A 17,384-nucleotide genomic window follows, 5' to 3' on the forward strand; every position below is an offset into this window, starting at 1 on the left:
TCGTGTCCTGCTCTCAGTTCCTGCCCAGCCAGAGCCAACTGTGCCAAGGGCACGAACACTCACAGCCTGGATAGGGAATGGGGGACTGGCTTGTGTACAATTCACCTAGAAAGTCAAACGAGGGGATTGTTGGAGTATCTGGCTCCTTAGGGAACCTGCTGGGAGTAGAGAAGCACAATCCCCAATCTCCAGCTGTGGGTGGAGTCGTGGAACATAAACCAGCACAAATTGATCCCCCAAAATGAACCGTGGGAGAGCAGGACCAAATAAGGGTCAGTGTCCCTGTGGAAAGGCAAAAGGAATTGGTTGGGACTTGGATTGTCCCCTTGGGAGATGCTGGTTGTTGGGATGCAGAGAATACCCTCCCTTAGGCTGCCACGATCTCTCAGTGCAGCGGCTTTTGCCGACACGGCAGCACAAAGATTGTTCTCTGTGTGGGGCCCGGGTTTGGATTCTGGCCTCAGCTTTGCAGGTTTAGATGAATTCTACCTACAGCCCGCAATTCCATGCCGAATTCCTGCTGGAATAGCCTCCCAGTGCCTCCTGGAGCCGGGATCTTCCCCGGCAGAGCTGCCGCTCTAACGCCAGGTTTGCCAGGAAGCAGCCACGGTTCCAGGTTTGCTCAGCGGGATCAGGACAAGGACAAGTTGATATTCCACAGACTTTGCTGTTTATAACCCTCCTCCCCCAGCCCCACTGGTGTCCCTGGGGGGACTTCAGCGAGTTCCCTGGAATTCGGCCGATTTTCCACCCCGGGCCGGGCTCCAGGGGACGTGTTCGCCCAGGAGAAGGCGGTGGCCGGACACGCTCCCGGCCCGGGGCGGGGCAGCCCCTGAGCACGGGCAAGGACGTCTCTCCGGGCGGGAAGCCGTTGTCGCTTCAGAGCCTCGGGAGCGGCCCCGGGGAGTTCTGTTCCCCGAGGAAAGGGATGCACATCCCTGCATTCAGGGCACCTCGGATCTGACCCACCTGTTCAAGCTGTCCACAGGTTCTGCAGCTGCGGTTGGGTCCCCGAAAAACTGTGAATTGTATCCAACCCCAACTTTCTCCAAGCATCCCCTTTGATTTTCAGGCATCTCGAGGGCTCTTGCTTGGGATTTAGTGCCGCTGAGGGCAGATGGCCTGGGCTTTAAGGCTGCTGCTGGCTGCTGGCCTCTGGCTGGAAGGGCAGGGATTTGGGGTGGGCGGGACACACGTGGGGGGCGTGTGGGAGCTCTGGGAGGTCAGCCCTGGGAATGGTGCCCATGCTGCTCTGCAGCCCCGCCGTGCCAACACTGCCGAGTGCCAGCTGGATTCTTTGGGTCCTTCTGGGCCCACGCTGGGGCGTGTCCAGGGTGAGGCACCTCAGGGTGCCCGTCCAGAGCAGCCCCCGGCTGAGAAGCCGCAGGCAGACCTTTCTCTGTGCCCAGTCATTTCTCTATGGAACAGGCACAGCGTCACAGCAGCCCCTGCGCCTTTCTTTCCGTGGAGCGGGTGCCCGGTTTGGACTCTCCCGCTACACCGGCACTAGGAAGCGATGCTGGGTCACGGCTCCTCTCCTGTGGTTCTTCCGCACTGTCAAACTCTCCGTGTGGTTCAGGTGCACAGTTCAGAGCGACTCCCCACAGCTCTGTCTCAGACGGCCCCGGGACCCCCTCCAGGACCCCCCCGGGATCCCCCCGGGACCCCCCCGGACCCGCAGCACCGCCCGCGCCCCCGCCCCGCCTGTCGCCGTCTGGCGGACACGACCGGCACTGCAGGGCGCATTCCACAGCTTGCTGAGTTCGTAATTACTTATTTTCTCCTTTCGGGCATAAAGCAGTGAGAACAGGACACCGTCATCTCCTACGCTGGCAGAATTCAGTGCCAGGCTGCAGCTCACCATCAGTGCTGGGCGCTGGGGAACCAGCTGCACAAATGCGCGAGCCTCCATGACAGCTCGCTGCTGGAGAAACCATGATTTTCCTGGTCTTTGATCTCAGTTCTCCTTCCCTCTGCAGACACGTGCAGCATCTGGAGAAGATTTTCACCACCATCAATTAAAACTCCATATTTGGCGGGGGGGGGGAAGGGGATAACCTGGGGGTTCTGCCTTTAAAACCACCTCTGCCTTCAGCCCAAGGATCTGGTCTGAGGGGGCAGAGCTGGTCTTGAGGGGAGTGCACGGTGCATGGGGAGGCTGAGCAGATTTGGGGCCCGGGGCTCACCGCAGCAATTGGGTTTCCATCCCTCCATACCTCTGTATTTGCTTCCCTTTCATCAGTTCCCCAGGCAGGACCGGTGAGGATCATTTCAGCTGGATCTTCTCCTCTTCCCAGGCTTGGCTTTGGACCCTAGAAGATTGTTGTATTTTTGTTTTTCAAGGGACAAAGGGAAAGCTTCACTCTAAGGGGACCCCACAGAGCTCTACAATGCTCCCAGCAGAAGTTTGGGATGAGGCTGCATCCCTCAAGCTGGAGACCCCACCCCAGCAGCAGCAGGGGCAGGAATGGAACCTGATGTGCACACCTGACTGAGGCACACTCCAGAGCTGAGCTTCCCAGGATAACAGCTGACACATCCCAGCAGCATCGGATGCTGCCGACTGGGGCAAGGGAGGGTGTTCCTCGGTGCTTCCCACACGGAAGGAGACCTGGAGATATGGCCCAGCACCGGGGTGGAGGGCTGGCTGCTCTCATCCCAGCACACCACCAGTTCTCCCAGTTCTCCAGTGCCACATACAGCACCTATTGCCCCTTCTGGGGCCAGCCCCAGGCTCTCCCAAAAACCCTTGGGGCACACGGGGGTGTGACACCTGGCCATCAGTCATTCCAGGTGGGAGTCACCCTGGCCCAGCACCGGTGCCACACGGTCATGGCAGAGCAGGGCACCCATCGGGCCACCACCACCTCACAGAGCTGCTGTCCCCGCCCTTGGGTAGGTTTGGTGTGCTGGCATCCAAAAAAAGTGCGGCTTCTTCCTCAGTAAATGATCCTGACCACACATGGTGGGATTCATGCAATGTTTTTCCTGGCACAACTCCTCTTGCTGTTGTGCCCACCATCCATCATGGATACCGATGTCCCATAGCCACACATCCCTGTTTTCCCGAGTTAATGATTAAAACCTGTTGGATTTCAGAGGCGCTGCACCCAGACCCCGGCAGGCAGGCCAAGGATGCTCGCCCTCTGGGATTAATCATTCTCCTGGCTATTGACACTGTATCCATATAAATGCTGGGATGGGATTCCCAGCGCCTCTTCCCAGCAGGAGGAGGGAAGCCAGCTCCAACATGAGGGCAGCTCTGGCCCTGCTGCTGCTCTTGGCCACCGCACGTGCAATACACCGAGGTAAGGGCTGGGGTTTGCTGTCCCCTGGGATGAGGGGTATGGGGCTGAGGTCCTCAGTTCTGGTGGTTTTTGGTGGCCTCCCCTCTCCCCAGCCCATTCCCAAACTGCTGTGTAGGATCAGAAAGGAAAGGGAAGCACTGGGGTGATGGTTTGGTACCTAGGATGCCCCTTTGAGGTGATGCTGGAGGAGATGGGAGGAGGAGAGGCTGGGCTGGGGTGTGAGGAGGAGCAGACAGAGCTGCAGGGATCAGCTGCTTCCCTTCCCAAGGGAAAATGGGATTTCCTGACCCCCATTCACAAGCAGCATTTCCCTGTAAAACTCACCCCTCAATGGAAATGATGCCCTGTGCTGCCCTTTGCTCCCTTCTCAGCTCCACAGGGAATCACCCATCTGCCAAAAAAACCCCTAAAACTTACTTCTCCCACATGGCTTTATGGAAGGGAATAGAAATGCAATGAGTCGGGACCAAGAGACGCTGTTGCTGTGAGGAAAGGGACCTGCCTTTTCCACAGCTTCCCCTTTCTGGCAAACTCCCCCTTCCCCTTCCCTCCCCTTCCCACCGGAGCAATGTGACCCTCACTGTCACGGCCCATGACCCCTGGGTTTTGTGGGGGTCGCCCTGCTCCGCACTGTAATCCCAGGAAATGCTGGTATCAGTGTTTACCCTGCTGGTGCCAAAGTCTGACCCGTGGGTCTGTAGCACAAATCGATTGGGTTTTTCCAGGGATGAGAGCACTGCTGGGATGCCTTCACCTGGCTGCTCTGTGGGGCTGGCTCTGGAGCTCCCAGCCCTTATGGTTTCCAAACCCTGTCACAAAAACCAACCCCATTCCAAACTCAAAAATGGCTGTGTGTTTTACCTGTAGCTCCCCCAAGTTCCAGGGAGGATTTTCTCCCTGTCCTTTGCCTCGGCTGCAGAGTCAAAGCAGCAGCCTGGATAACAGGGATGCTTCTCCCAGACCGGCTGTGCCAACGTCTTCCCAGGGACCACCAAATCCTACTTGGGAAAAGAAGCAACAGAGGGACAAAATAAACAATCCTCAAGAGAATAAAGCACTGTGTTCCGTGGATAGCAGAGCATCCCTTGCTCCCTGCTCACAATTCCCCCTTTCCTGCGCTTACAGGTAAAGCTTATGTCCGGGAGAAAGTCTGCCAGGAGTACAGGATGCTGGGGAAGGAGAACTTCCGAACCCTGTAGGTAACTCCTGCTGTCGGTGCCCTGCCAGGACACTCAGCACCTGAGCCAAGAACAAAAACCATTAAATAAAAATAATCTTGGAAGGTGGATTCGCTCCCTGCAAACAGGCCATTGCTCTGAGCAGGAGAAGAGCTTGCTTCATTTCTGAGCTCCTCAAAGCCAATTAGGTGCCTAAATAACTAGGAATTCTAACAGACCCGACACATAAACCCCTGCAAGGGGCAACCTCCAGCCTGGAACCTGTTCCAGTTCTTTCCGGGCTGTTTTCCAAGGAATACACTGCTATTTCTCGCAGCGCCACAGCAGGCGCTGTTAAACCCTGTTTGGGCAGAACGAGGCTGCGACACGAGTTTTGCTTTCAGAAAGAGGAACCTGCCACCGGCTCACCTTGTCCTTGCCCCCTTCTCCCAGGACCATCATCGCTAACAGCCGGAAATACTCCAACGGCACCTTCGAGGAGATCGGCCACCTCGTCCGGGAAATTGTGTCCCTGGCTGAGACCTGCTGTGCCGACGGCGCAGACCCCTCCTGCTACGATGCTGGGGTGAGGCATCACCACAACCGGGTGATGGACCCCAAACCAGGGGTGGGATGAGACAGTTTGTGGTGTGTGGCCATAACCCCTTGTCCCTCCCGCAGTCCTCGGCCCTGTCGGTCAAGTCCTGCAGCGCGGACTCGCCATTCCCGGCACATCCCGGCACGGCCGAGTGCTGCACCCACGAGGGGCTGGAGAGAAAGCTGTGCCTGGCGGCTCTGAAGCACCCACCCCAGCCACTGCCCCGCTACCTCCAGCCCTCGGACCAGGAGCTCTGCCAGGCCTTCAGGAAGGACCCCCGGGAATTTGCAGACAGGTAAGCCCGGGCAGGGAAGGCACCCGGTTGAGCCCAGGTGGGTGTTGGCACCGGCTGATGCCATGATCCAGGAGCTTGGGGTGGTACCTGGAGAGGGCTCCCATCCTTGGAGAACCCTAATGCCTCCAAACCCTACATGTCCTGCTCCCACAATCTCCCAATCCCAGTGTGCTGGGTCTCCTCATCCCGCCCCTGCCGCAGGTATCTGTACGAGTACTCCAGCAGCTACAGCCAGGCGCCCCTGCCTGTGCTCCTGGGCTCCACCAGGACCTTCCTCTCCATGGTCTCCACCTGCTGCATCTCCCCTGCACCCACTGTCTGCTTCCTGAAGGAGGTGAGACCTCTTGGACTGCCGGGTTTGTCCCCATCCTCACTTCCTGGGAAGCCAGGTGAACACTGTGCTGAGGGCCTGGGAAGAGGAGGATGTATCCCTCTTCTTTTTGTGGCAGAAACTCCAAAGAAAAACCCTCTCCCTCCTCACCTTGACATCAAACCGGGCTTGCTCCCGCTTCTCGGCATATGGGAAGGACAAAATCACCTTCAGGTATGGGGGAAATGGCCTTTCCCTTCGGGAACAAGTGCTGGGCTGGGAGCATGTTCCCATTTCCCACTGTGGATCCCGTTTGCGGGCAGCATTCACAAAGACAAGCTTTAACTCTTGTGTAAATCCCTGACGATGCTCCACGCACAGCACAGGCACAGAGTGAGCCCTGTGCTCCCCACCACCTCCCTCCCACAACCCTGCTCGGAGCTGTTACCTGGAAGGGGGATCCAAGCCCCCTGAGCCCCCCACACACCCTGTGCCCCCCAGCTACCTGGCCTCGCTGGCTCAGAAGGTGCCCGCTGCTTCCTTCGAGGACCTTTTCCCCCTGGCCGAAGGTGCTGCCGAGGTGTTTTCCCAATGCTGCGACTCGGTGGCTGAGGACTGCATGCAGACGAAGGTAGGAGGGAGCCCGGAGCCCACCCCAAAACCACCTCCCGAGTCCCAGATGGGGACTAGAGGACACACCCCATCGGGGCAGGGGGTCCACACACCCTGTGCTCCCCTCTCTGCAGCTCTCGGAGCACACGGCCAAAGCCTGCGCCACGCTGGCAGCCCAGGACAGACGCTTTGCCGACTGCTGCAGGGGGAAAAACCTGATGGAAAACTACTTCTGCATCCTGGCCTTACCCCCCGCCCCTGCTCCCAAACTCCCAAAGGCACTGGAGCCGACCAACAAGGAGCTGTGTGGCAAGGAGGGGGATCTCCAGGCCACCAGGCAAGTGCTGCCCAGGTTACAATCGTGGAGTAAAACCATTTAGGTTGGACAAGGCCCCTAAGGTCATTGAGTCCAACTGCTTCCTGACCCTTCCTTCTCCCCTTGGTTATATGGTTTGGTAATTATGGGGTTAATCCTCAATTCCCTCAGAGGCACCACCCCCAGGGGCTGCACAAAGGTGCCAAAAGCAACCCCCATCCCATTCTGAGCAGCACCCATAATAAAAACCCACGTGGCCCCTCGTTCCAGGTCCCTGTTTGAGCTGGCACGGAGGCACCCCAGCCTCCCTGATGCCATCCTTGCCAAGCTCTATGACGCCTCGGAGAAAATCAGGGGGGAATGCTGCTCAGCCAAGGACCCCTCTGCCTGCCTGGACAGCAAAGTGAGTGGTGGAGGGGTCTCTGGGTGCTCCCCCTGCTCCCCCTCATCCCTGCACCCCCCCCAGATTCCTGCAGGGGCTTTTCCCAACCTGGTGACACCCACCCTGTGCCCGCAGCGCCAGCAGATGGGAGCAGAGCTGCCCCCCGTCCTGGAAAGGGCCAGCCAGCTCTGCGGGCAGTACAACGAGCTCTATTTCCTTGATTTCAAGAAGAGGTAAACCTTTTCTGCACCCCTCTCCCAAAAAACCCACCTGCATCAGGGGATGCAATCAAAATTCGTCCCAGACGTTGAGGACGCACAAACGGAGCCGGTGGGTTTGAGCCTAAATAGCAGCAAAATAGGGGGAAGCAAATAACACATAACACCCCCCCCCACGCCATCCACGGGTGCATCCCCCCTCCCCAAATGCTGTACGGGTATGGAATGCTGCTGGATTCCCACTAACACCCCGTCCCCTGTGCCGCAGGCTGCGGGAAAGCCTGACACAGACGTATCCCGAGGCCAGCGCGGCGCTGCTGGAGCAGCTGTTGGAGCAGCGAGTCTCCTTTGCCTCCACCTGCTGCACCCCGGACGCGCCCCCGCTCCTTTGTGCTTCCAAGGTACAGCCACGGACCCTCCCTACAGCCGGGGCGGTGCCAGACGCTGCACCCGGGGCGGTGACAGACTCCACGCCCGGGGCTGCCCCTCTGCTCTTCCTCCCCCTTTTCCAGGTGAGCTCGGAGTTGGGAGAGCTGTGCAAGCAGGAGTCCTGCCTCCTGGGATAGGGGCCCAGAGGGAGCAGCTGGTGGGCGTCCGGTGCCGATAGCAGGGATCACTTCTCCAGGCGCTCAGGGATGGAGCGGGATCGCGAGGCTGAGCTCTGGGGACACGCGGGAATGTGGCACGTCGGAAGAGAGCTGGGCTGGAGGATGCCCAGCAGACAGAAGGTGCCACCGAGCCCACAGTTCCCTAACCACCCACCAGCAACACCACCCTTGTATTCCTGCCGCCAAAATAAAGATGAAAACAGTCCCCTCGCCGCTGCTGGAAAGGCTTTCTGCACCCCTGGGGTGGTGGGAAGAGCTGGGAATGGGCACGGCTGCGTCCATTTCTGCAAGCAGGAAGAGGTCCCAGCTCTAGTCCTGGGAGCTAATGCTCTAAAAAATTAAGCAAAAGCAGCAAAACCACTCATTTTGAAATATTATTTTCCAATTATTCACATTTCTATTGATAATAATATTCTATTTCTTTCCAGTTAATAAGTTGAGGGTTATCCTGCTCTGTTGGGTGAGTGACCCATATGTCATTCATACACTTGTCAAATCCTCCTGCCTCCCCTGGTACATCAGTGTGGATGAGATTCCATTTCACATCCCTCTGCTCCCATTAATCTCTGTCACAAGGTGTTAGTGACCACCCAGAGCTTCCACTCCCTTCCAGCCTCAGTTTGCATCCTTCAAAATCAGGATGCACACAGCAAGGATTGTGTCAGTTACAGTGACCTCCTGGGATTCCAAGAAAAGCTGGGGAAATGCCCTTAAGCCAGCCAAGAACACCTCTGCATGTGACACCATCACCACTTATGGGGGGGAAAACCACCCAAAAATACTCAACTGCCATTCAAAACAAAACAACACAAACCACAACAACTCTCTTAGTAAAACCAGCAGACTCCTGGGAAAGCCTGGGCTGCTCCCGACTGATGCCAGCCAGCGTTGATTCCCGAGGGATTCCCTCCAGCCCTTGCCAGTCTGGGCATAAATCACTTGGCTTTTCCACTCTCAGTTGCAGTGGGGCTTTCTATTTGTTTTTTATATTAATTTTGTTTGCCAACACCTCAGCACCTGTGTTTTTATCCCACCAGCTCTCTAACCCATTCCCAAAGATGTGAAGGAAGCAGCAAAATCCCTGATTTTGTTTTGGTTTTCTTTTTTTAATCCCCCTCCTTGTTGCTCAGTGCAACCCTTCCCATCCAATCTTTCTGCTCCTCACCAAAATATCAGGGTACAGGAGGAATTTAGCAGCAATGCAGGAATTCCAGTGTGGGAGCAGCATCACTACAAACTTCCAACCAGAGAATGCAGGGCTGCGGTGGGACAGGGAATTACTTGAGGCACTGAAAACCCAGCACTGAATAAAATGGCTCCAGCATTTACCTGGCCAGTGCCCCACAAAAGCATTAAAAAAAAGATTGAAAGTATTAGTTTTATCCACCTCTGAGACTTGCAGGCCTGCTTGCTTTCCCAGTGCCTGCTTTTCCCAGCTCCTTAGGGCCAGCAGCACCTCAGCCATCAACAGCAACCACCCAAAACCAGACAGGAACCAGACTCTATCTCCTTTTAATTTTATTTGTCTTCTGGACTGCGTACAGCACATTCCCAAAAGGAGCAGTGAGCGTATTCCTCACAGGTGGAAGCCCCATATCCAGGTCCAGCAGAGCCTGGAGATAAACAGCTATTTATGGAGGGGGAACAAGCTCCCAGGTGATGCTGGTGCCACTCAGCTCAGAGCCAGGGCTTCCAGCAGCTTTGTGGAACCCATAACCCATTTCCCCAGGGGAAAATCCTGGAACCTGGTGAAGTAGGTGCCCAAAACAATGTCCCTTGGCACCTCAGGGCCATGCTCCTTGACTGGGTGCTGGGACGAGCCTTCCCCACACTTAGGCACAGCCACTTGGCATTGCTTGGGCCACCAACACCTCCAGAGGGACTGGCACCACCAGGGTGGTCACCACTCCTCGTGTCCAGCCAGGCAGGAGTCACTACCTGGGGCTGCAGGAATCCCATGGCACGATTTGAGCTGAAAAAGGAAGTTTTCAGTTACAGCAGGGGTTTGCACAGCCCCAGAGTCACCTCCAGGCCCCCATGGCAGCGCCCAAAAACTGCCAGCTCTGGTCCCTGGGCATACACCTACAAGGATGATGCTGGGCAGGGATGAAGGGCCGAACCCCAATGCAAACCAGTTCCCCCAGTAGTAGGTCCCACACTCACCAGTTTGAACTTTTCCCTGTCTCTGTCAGAGCCAGCGCTAGGCTGGAGAGGTCTGTCCTGCTGGCAGGAGAGACCTGGGCAGAGGCCTCTGCTGGCAGAATGGAGCCTGGTGGCAGGAAGGGTCACCAGTTCCCCTGGGAGACCCCCAGCCCTGCTGGCTCCCAGTCTCCCGGTACTGGGTGGGAGATGCAGCGGGTGGAGCCCTCATGGCCAGTCACCAGGTCACGGTTCACACGGGAGATGATCCCGTGGTGGGAATTGGGAACCGCCAAGGACCCCCAGCTCTGCCAGGTCCCCATGTCCCCAGTCCAGGGTGGGAGACAACAGGGACCCCCAGCCCCACTGACTGAGATGCCACCGCTGCCCCCCAGGAGGGGACCCCAGAGAGTCGGTGCTGAAACCCACCGAGAGAGTCACGGGCACCCGGGGGGGGTCCCACACTGAGGGGAGGGAAACAAACCATCACCTGTGGCTGCCTGGGCACGGTCCAGACCATAGCCGGGCACCAGAGACCGTGACGTGGGGACATTGGAGCGAACGGCTCCGGTTATCCCGGTCTCACCTGTTTTCCCCCACTTTTGCCTGGTTTCCCTCGCCCGCTCACTCTCCGGGACGCCGAGGCCATCCCGGGCTGCAGCGGGACCGGAGCCGCTCGGCAGGAGCCCCGGGGAACCGGGAGCCCCCGGCCCGGAGCGCTCCGAGGATGCTGAACCCGGCCCGGTCCCTGCGGGGAGACGCGGCTGCGACGGCACTGGGAGCAGCGGCGGCACCGGAAGCAGCTCCAGCACGGCCCCCGGACCGCCCAGAACAGGACCCCGAGCCCGACAGAGCCCCTGGGAGCCGGGAATGGCACCGGGACCGGGATGGGACAGGACGTTCTGACACCTCCCCTGCCCAGAGCTCGTCCCGCACCCGGAGCAGCAGCTCCGCACCTGCCGCGCCCGGCGCAGTGTCGCCGTCTGGCGGACACGGTGCGGCAGCGCAGCCCCGTTGCCCGTCAAGGACACTGGCGACACGCGGACACCTTTCCGACACCCCTTTATTCAATCCACCCGTGCGTTTTAGCCTTCGCCCATCGAGCCAGCCGGTGCTGCCGCCCGGGACCCGCCCGCAGGTACCGGGAGCTCCTGCGGAGAGAGCGGAGCCCGTGGGGCCTCGGCACCGGCCCCGGTGCGGGGAGGTCCGGTCACACCGACTCAGTCACCGCCCGGCCCTGTGCACCTTCATGCGATGCCCGTCTCCCGCACGTCCTCGCTTCGGGAAGGTGAGTCCTTGTTCAGCGTCTCCATCTCTTCTGCCTTTCTCTTCCTACGCTGCCTCCGACAGTGGCTTGACGGATAATAAATAAAAAATAATAATAAAAAAATAATTAAAAAAAAAGAGGCAGAATGAGGCTTGGTGGCAGTGCTGCTCCCTGTCCCTCTGCTTTCATGCTGCAAAGGCTCCAAGTGGGATCGCATCCGGTTTTCAGCCCCAAAGGAATGTCCCAGGCACTTCCCTGCACCCGCAGAGCCATATCTCACCTGGCTGGGGCAGCCCAAATTCGACCTGCCTGGAGCCAGCAGAGTTGGGCAGGATTTGGTCCCAGTCTGGAGCTTCCTCTTCCTCTTCCCTCTCCTCTTTCCCTTCCCTCTGTCTTTCCCTCTTCTCTTATTTTCCTTCCCTCCTTCCCTTTTTCTTTCCCATCCCTCCTTCCCTTCCCTCTTTCCTTTTGCCCTTTTTCCCTTCCATTTTTCTTTCCCTTCTCTCTTTCTTTCCTTTCCCTCTTTCTTTTCCTTCCCTCTTTTCCTTCCCTTTCCCTCTTTCTTTCCCTTCCCTCTTTTCCTTCCCTCCTTTCCTTCCCTCTTTCCTTCCCTTCCCTTCCCTTCCCTCTTTCCCTCCCCTCCCTGTCCCCCGACGTACTGACTGCAGAGGCAGATGCCGACGATGAGGATGATGAGGGTGACGATGGCGGCGATCAGGGAGATGATGACGATCTGGCTCTGGTCCCCTCGCAGGTAGAACAGATCCACCCTCTCGCAGCGAGCCCCGGTGTAGCCTCGCTCGCACCTGCCCCGCGGCACAAGGGAGGCAGAAGAGGGGGGGGTCCCAAAAACCGCCGTGGTGCCCGTGCCCCCCTCATCCCGCTCTCCCAGGGAGGATGGGCACGGCATCCCACCCCTTGCCAGTCACCAGCAGTGACTTACACACAGGCCGGCGCCTGCTCGGCCACGAGGAAGCGGCACCTCCCCTTGACACAGTAGTGCTTGTACTCCTCCGGGCACCGGGAGAAGTGGCCCTGCCGCCGCAGCTGCGTCCCGTTCCCTGGGGGTGGCAAGGACAAAGAATTCCCCCCGGAGGGGTTACGGCTCCGCCCAGAAGCAGCGGCATCCCAGAGCAGCAGGTCCAAGCCTGGCCAGCCGCAGCCCGTGTGGCCTTGGCTTCCCAGCTCCGTGGAGGCTGCGCGGCTCTGACAGACAAAACACCTGCTCCTGTGCCATCCCGGCCCGCTCCCCTGCAGCACCCAGCTCCCATCCGACGCCTCCGACTCCCCCGAGCATCCTCGCACCTCCACCTTACCTGTGCACCCCTTGGCCGTGTCGCAGGTGAGCCCCTCCGTGCCATGCCCGGCGGTGACGTTGGCGTCAGCGCCCACGCAGCTGAAGAATGCCAAGCCTGGAACGCAGCGGAGGTGGCTCGGAGAGGGAGCCTGGCCAGAGGGAGCCCCGGCATCCCTGCCACAGCCCCACCACAGCCACAGGGTGGGGACCGGCAACGGGCTCTGCAGCTGCGCCCGCGGCCCCCCTTCCCTGGCAGCATCAGCTTTTCCCCAGGGCGAGGAGAAGGGAAAGCCGGTCCCCGCCTGTCACCTCCACCCGCCGACGCCCCAGCACGGGAGTCCGGGAGCCAGAGGGGCGGGGTTTGGGGCACACAGTCCTGCCTGCAGGCAGCCAGCTGCTCCTCTGCCCTGGGAGGATGCAGGGATGGATCCCCAGGGAGGTCCAGAATCATGGAATCACAGATTGGTTTCAGTCTGAACAGACTGTAAAGCGCATCTTTTTCAAACTCCCCTGCCATAGGCAGGGACACCTTCCCCTACCCCAGGTTGCTCAAAGGCCCATCCAACCTGGCCTTGGACACTTCGAGGGATGGGGCAGCCACAGTTTCTCTGGGCAACCTGTGCCAGGGCCTCACCACCTTCACCAGGAAGGATTTCTCCCTGATATCCAATCTAAACCTGCCCTCTGTCAGTGTGAAGCCATTCACCCTGTCCCGTGACTCCAAGCCCTTGTGACAAGTCCCTCTCCAGCTCTCTTGGAGCCCCTTTAGGCACTGGAAGGTGCTCTAGGGTCTCCCTGGAGCGCAGCACGACCTGAGCCGGGAAAGAGGCCACCTTGGTCTCCGTGGCCACGGGGCGAAACTGAGAGGTGGCTGAGCCGCGGCGCGTCACGGCGGCGGTAACCGGATCGCTGGCATACCAGCACTGACTCAGCACGGCCCCGCTCCCAGCCCGGCCCTCCCCGGGGATTCACCCCGCCGCGGTGGCACCCAGGGGAGCGGGGACAGGTCCTGCCTGACGGGGCAGGGTGCTGGGCGGCTCCCGCCAGGGTGACACGCCGAGGCGGGGGGGTGTTCCCATCCCGAGTGGGTGCACGTCGAGGCCTCCCAGAGAGCGGAGAGCTTGCGCAGCCAAATCCTGGCAGCCTCGTCTCCTGGTACCTGTTTTCTCACCCTGGAAACAGTGGGGGGGGCTGCCCAGCCAAGCCTCCGGAGTTCCCCCCCCCCATCCCACGGCAGGGACGTTCCTGGCACACACGTCCCTCCTGGCTATATATAGCCACCGTCGCGCTAACGACGCGCTCTGGGTAACAGAGCTCCAAAAGAGCCCGGCGGGGAGGAGACGGAGCCCACCGGCCCTTCCAGCCCAGCGGCAGGGTGGGAGCTGCCTGGCGGGAGCCAGGGATGAGCCACGGGGCGGCTTCCCCACGGGAAGCAGCTGCGGGAGGCGTGGGCACGCGGTGGTGCAGGGAGGGAGGCTGACTTCACTCCCGGTGACCGAGTTCACAGCTCGACATGGAAAGATTCCCCACCAGGATGAGATCCCCACCCTTATTGCAACCAGATGCGGAGTTCTGGCATCCTCCGGGCTGGCAGCGCCTTGGCAGGGCTGCCCTGGGGCAGCGCCAGCTCCGGAGGGAGGGGGCTGTGCCCCCCGGCACCCGGATCACAGCACCCTGGAGCTGCGGGTGCAAACACCCTCATCTCTTTGATGCACAGAGAACCCGGCTCCACTATCTAAGGCTGCACTCCCTTCTGAGCAGCCAAAGATAACCCAGGAAAGTATCCCAAACACTGGATTAGTTTGCTGTAACACCCCTATGCTCCGCCGGGAAAGCCCAAACTGCAGGAGAACAACCACCCGGGGCATTGCCTTGGTCCGATGGGGCACCCCAGCCCCAAAACAGGTCGGCCACCCTTGGTTTCCTCCTGCCAGCACAGGTTTGGCAGGTTCTGCCAAGTGCCGTCACCAGCCCTGCCGAAAGGCCAAACCCAACCTGTTCCCAGCGGAGAGGAAAGCTCCCTCGAAATTCCAGTGCTGGCACTCTCTGCCAGGGGGGACATCAGCTGCCCAGCCCTACCTGTGGTTATCTCCTGCCGGCCCTGAGCAGGCTGCTGCCTGCAGCTTCCTGCTTCCCAAACACTTAGGAACTAAGATGGGAATGCTCACACACCTGCTGAATAGGTACCGCATCCCTCCTGGCATCCCCCCTCCCCAGTGCTGCCAAAGATGGCAGAGGGTATTCGGGCACCCGTGAGCACTGTCGCATCAACAGGTGGGAAAAGCATCCCACTCCCGTTCCAGGATCCAGCCAGGATACCCTGGTCCCAAAGGATTCAGGGATTCAGAGCCAAGGGGAGCACTGGAACGGAATGCTGGGGAATTCCAGGATGAGACCCGGGGACACATGGGGGAGCCCCGGGACGGGACTGGGTAAGCACCAGGCTGGGCGTGGGGGGAAGGACTGGGATGGGATTGTCCAGGGGGACACAGGGAGTCACTGGGATGGGACAGCGTCAGCATCGGGATGGGGTGGGACGGCGGGGGATACAGGAGTGCAGCAGAATGGGACCGGGAGAGCAGCAGGGTGGGATGGGGAAGCACCAGGACAGGGGGAGCACTGGGACGAGACCAGGAGGCAGGTCACCAGGGACCGGGAAGCAGCGGGATAGGACAGGGGCAGCACGGGGACCAGAGACAGGACGGGGCCGGGACAGAGGGTGACACCGGACTGGGACAGTGGGGGTGGCACCGTGCCGGAGCGGGGGGCACCGTGCCGGGGCAGGAGGGAACACCCTCTCTCAGTATCTGGGTATCCCGGGACCGGGACAGTGGCGGGACAGGGGACCCCCGTGCTTACCGGAGGCGAGGGCCAGGCAGAGCAGCAGGGTACCGGGGCCGCCGCCCGGGGCCGGGGCCGCCGCCACCGCCTCCATACGCGCCGCCGCCGCCTGCCCGGTGCCCGGTGCCCGGCGGCTGCGGCGGGGCGGGACGGGGGCGGCCGCTCCGGCACCGCCGCCCTCCTCCTCCTCCGCCTCCTCCTCTTCCAGCTGCGCGGCTCCCACCCCGCCGGAGCCATCCCTTGGCGGTCTGGCGGTGCCCCCCCCGGCACGTCCCCTCCCGTGTGTCCAACCCACGCGTGTCCCACCGACGCACGTCCCACCTCGCACCAGCCACGCCTGGCCCCGTCCTGCCGGGAGGCGTCAAGCAGATGCCTCACCCCAGGATCCCTGGGGATTTGGGCAGCGAGACGGACCCCTATCCTGCCATCCCGGGTTCCAAGAGGGACTCCGGGGCTCCCCTCCCCGGAGGGACGGGAGGGTGTGCACCCAGGCCCAGCCTCACGTCCTCAGAGCCATTTATCCCCGGCCAGCTTGTTATGAAAAGGGAGATTTATTCATAGCAAGCAGCTATAAAACAGCCTCCCAAAGGCCTTGGCAGGGGATGACGGCAGCTCCGAATCATCCTGCGAGGGGCTGTGCCTTGGCACGAGCCCTCTGCACGCTGGCCTTGGGGTGTTTTTTTTGCCTCAGGGTGTGTGGGAGGATGTTTTCTGGCCCCCTGAGTGAAGTCTCGAGGAACAGGGGTAAAGGTGTCCTCCCGGGATGCTGGCGGGTCCCCTCCTGGCATCTAGGGATGCTCGGTAGGGATGTGGAGCCTCGGGCTAGTGCTGTCCCGGCTCCAAGGAAAGCAAAAGAGCTTTGTCCAGCGAATAGGGGCTCGGGCAGGGAGGAGAGGCGGAGCTGCTCCCTGCTCCGGGGTCGTTACAGGCGCGAACGAAGGTGGAAATGAAAGACTGGAAAGAACGGGTGACCTCAAACCGCAAGCTGGCAGCTATTAATGCAAGTGCTGGCAGCCACCCAGCCATGCCATTTGGCTGCTGGCCAGGGGGTGAGTGAGCTCCCTCAGCCCTGCTCAGCCAAAAAAATCCTGCCGCAAGCTCCGGCACGCCGGTATCGCCCGCCCCTCGGCTCCTGGTCACCCTGGCTCCCTGCCAGCTGCTCCCCAAAAGCAGGCAGGGGGTGATGAACCACCGGAGAAACGTTGTAAAGCTCCTGTGGGGACTTGGGCAAGACTGGTGAAACTGGCAGCTGGCATCTGGATGTGGCACGGGGCCACCCAAGAGGAGCTGACTTCATCCCGGTGGGGCGGGCACAGGCAGGGAGCAGGCGGGAAAAAATCCTTGTGCCCACCAAAAGGAAACAGTCTCCCTTCAGCATCCTTCATATCTGGATAAAACTGGGCAGAAAAAGCATTTTAAAGTGATTTGAAAAGAACTGGAGGCCCGAGGCAGGTGTCACCAGAGGCAACAGTCTCCAATCTCCGGTAGCAATGGGAAATGACTGGCAGAAAGTATCCCTAAAAAAAGGTATCCCCAGAAAGGGACATCTCGCTGGCCATGTGTCCTCTGCTCTACTGAGGTGACCAGGCAGAAGTGACCAGCAGATGGCAGCTGGAGCCCAAGCCTGGTGACCATCAGGGATGTTCCAGGCCTCCCACAGCCCAGCCCTCGGTACCCCAACACCCAGCTCAGCTTTGGGGTTTTCCATCCAAGGCCACTGTGGGAAGTGGCAGCTGTGCCCTTTCCTCAAAAAACTCCTCCTGCCCATGGAAGCATGCAGCACCATCGACAAAAAAAAAAGGGATGGGAGAGAAGCAGCAGGGAGATTATCACGCTGTTCCCACGGCACCAAGCTCCAGCAGCAACAACAGCATTATTTTTCCTCCTCCCGAGCAGAGGAAAGGTTTCAAGGAGAGCTGAGATATCGCCCGACACCGTCCGCTTCAGGAACGCCAGCTGACTTGGATTTTGTGTCCTGCTGTTTTAGGCCCAGAGCCAGGATCCATCCTGAGAAAATGCCACACAATGCAATAGAA

At 59.8% G+C, this 17,384-nt stretch overlaps 2 protein-coding genes across 2 annotated transcripts; one reads left to right on the top strand and one right to left on the bottom strand.

Annotated features, from left to right (window-relative positions):
• The first annotated feature begins 3,178 nt into the window (after nucleotides 1-3,178).
• On the top strand, nucleotides 3,179-8,017 carry GC (GC, vitamin D binding protein). The gene is made up of 12 exons (XM_027689905.1): nucleotides 3,179-3,308; nucleotides 4,434-4,503; nucleotides 4,919-5,051; nucleotides 5,147-5,358; nucleotides 5,560-5,692; nucleotides 5,808-5,902; nucleotides 6,170-6,299; nucleotides 6,415-6,617; nucleotides 6,867-6,999; nucleotides 7,114-7,211; nucleotides 7,465-7,597; nucleotides 7,709-8,017. The coding sequence occupies exons 1-12, from the start codon at nucleotides 3,200-3,202 to the stop codon at nucleotides 7,760-7,762; spliced, it is 1,503 nt and encodes a 500-aa protein (XP_027545706.1). The 5' UTR covers nucleotides 3,179-3,199; the 3' UTR covers nucleotides 7,763-8,017.
• Nucleotides 8,018-10,988: 2,971 nt separating this feature from the next.
• On the bottom strand, nucleotides 10,989-15,442 carry BTC (betacellulin). Its single transcript, XM_027689927.1, has 6 exons — nucleotides 15,367-15,442; nucleotides 12,527-12,622; nucleotides 12,154-12,271; nucleotides 11,870-12,016; nucleotides 11,189-11,296; nucleotides 10,989-11,094 (listed from the first exon to the last, which is right to left on the bottom strand). Exons 1-5 carry the CDS (start codon nucleotides 15,440-15,442, stop codon nucleotides 11,191-11,193), a joined length of 543 nt encoding a protein of 180 aa, XP_027545728.1. The 3' UTR covers nucleotides 10,989-11,094; nucleotides 11,189-11,190.
• Between the last annotated feature and the right edge of the window lie 1,942 nt (nucleotides 15,443-17,384).

This window comes from Neopelma chrysocephalum, unplaced genomic scaffold, assembly GCF_003984885.1.
Source record: "Neopelma chrysocephalum unplaced genomic scaffold, ASM398488v2 Primary Assembly neopelma1_78, whole genome shotgun sequence".
NCBI lineage: Eukaryota > Metazoa > Chordata > Aves > Passeriformes > Pipridae > Neopelma > Neopelma chrysocephalum.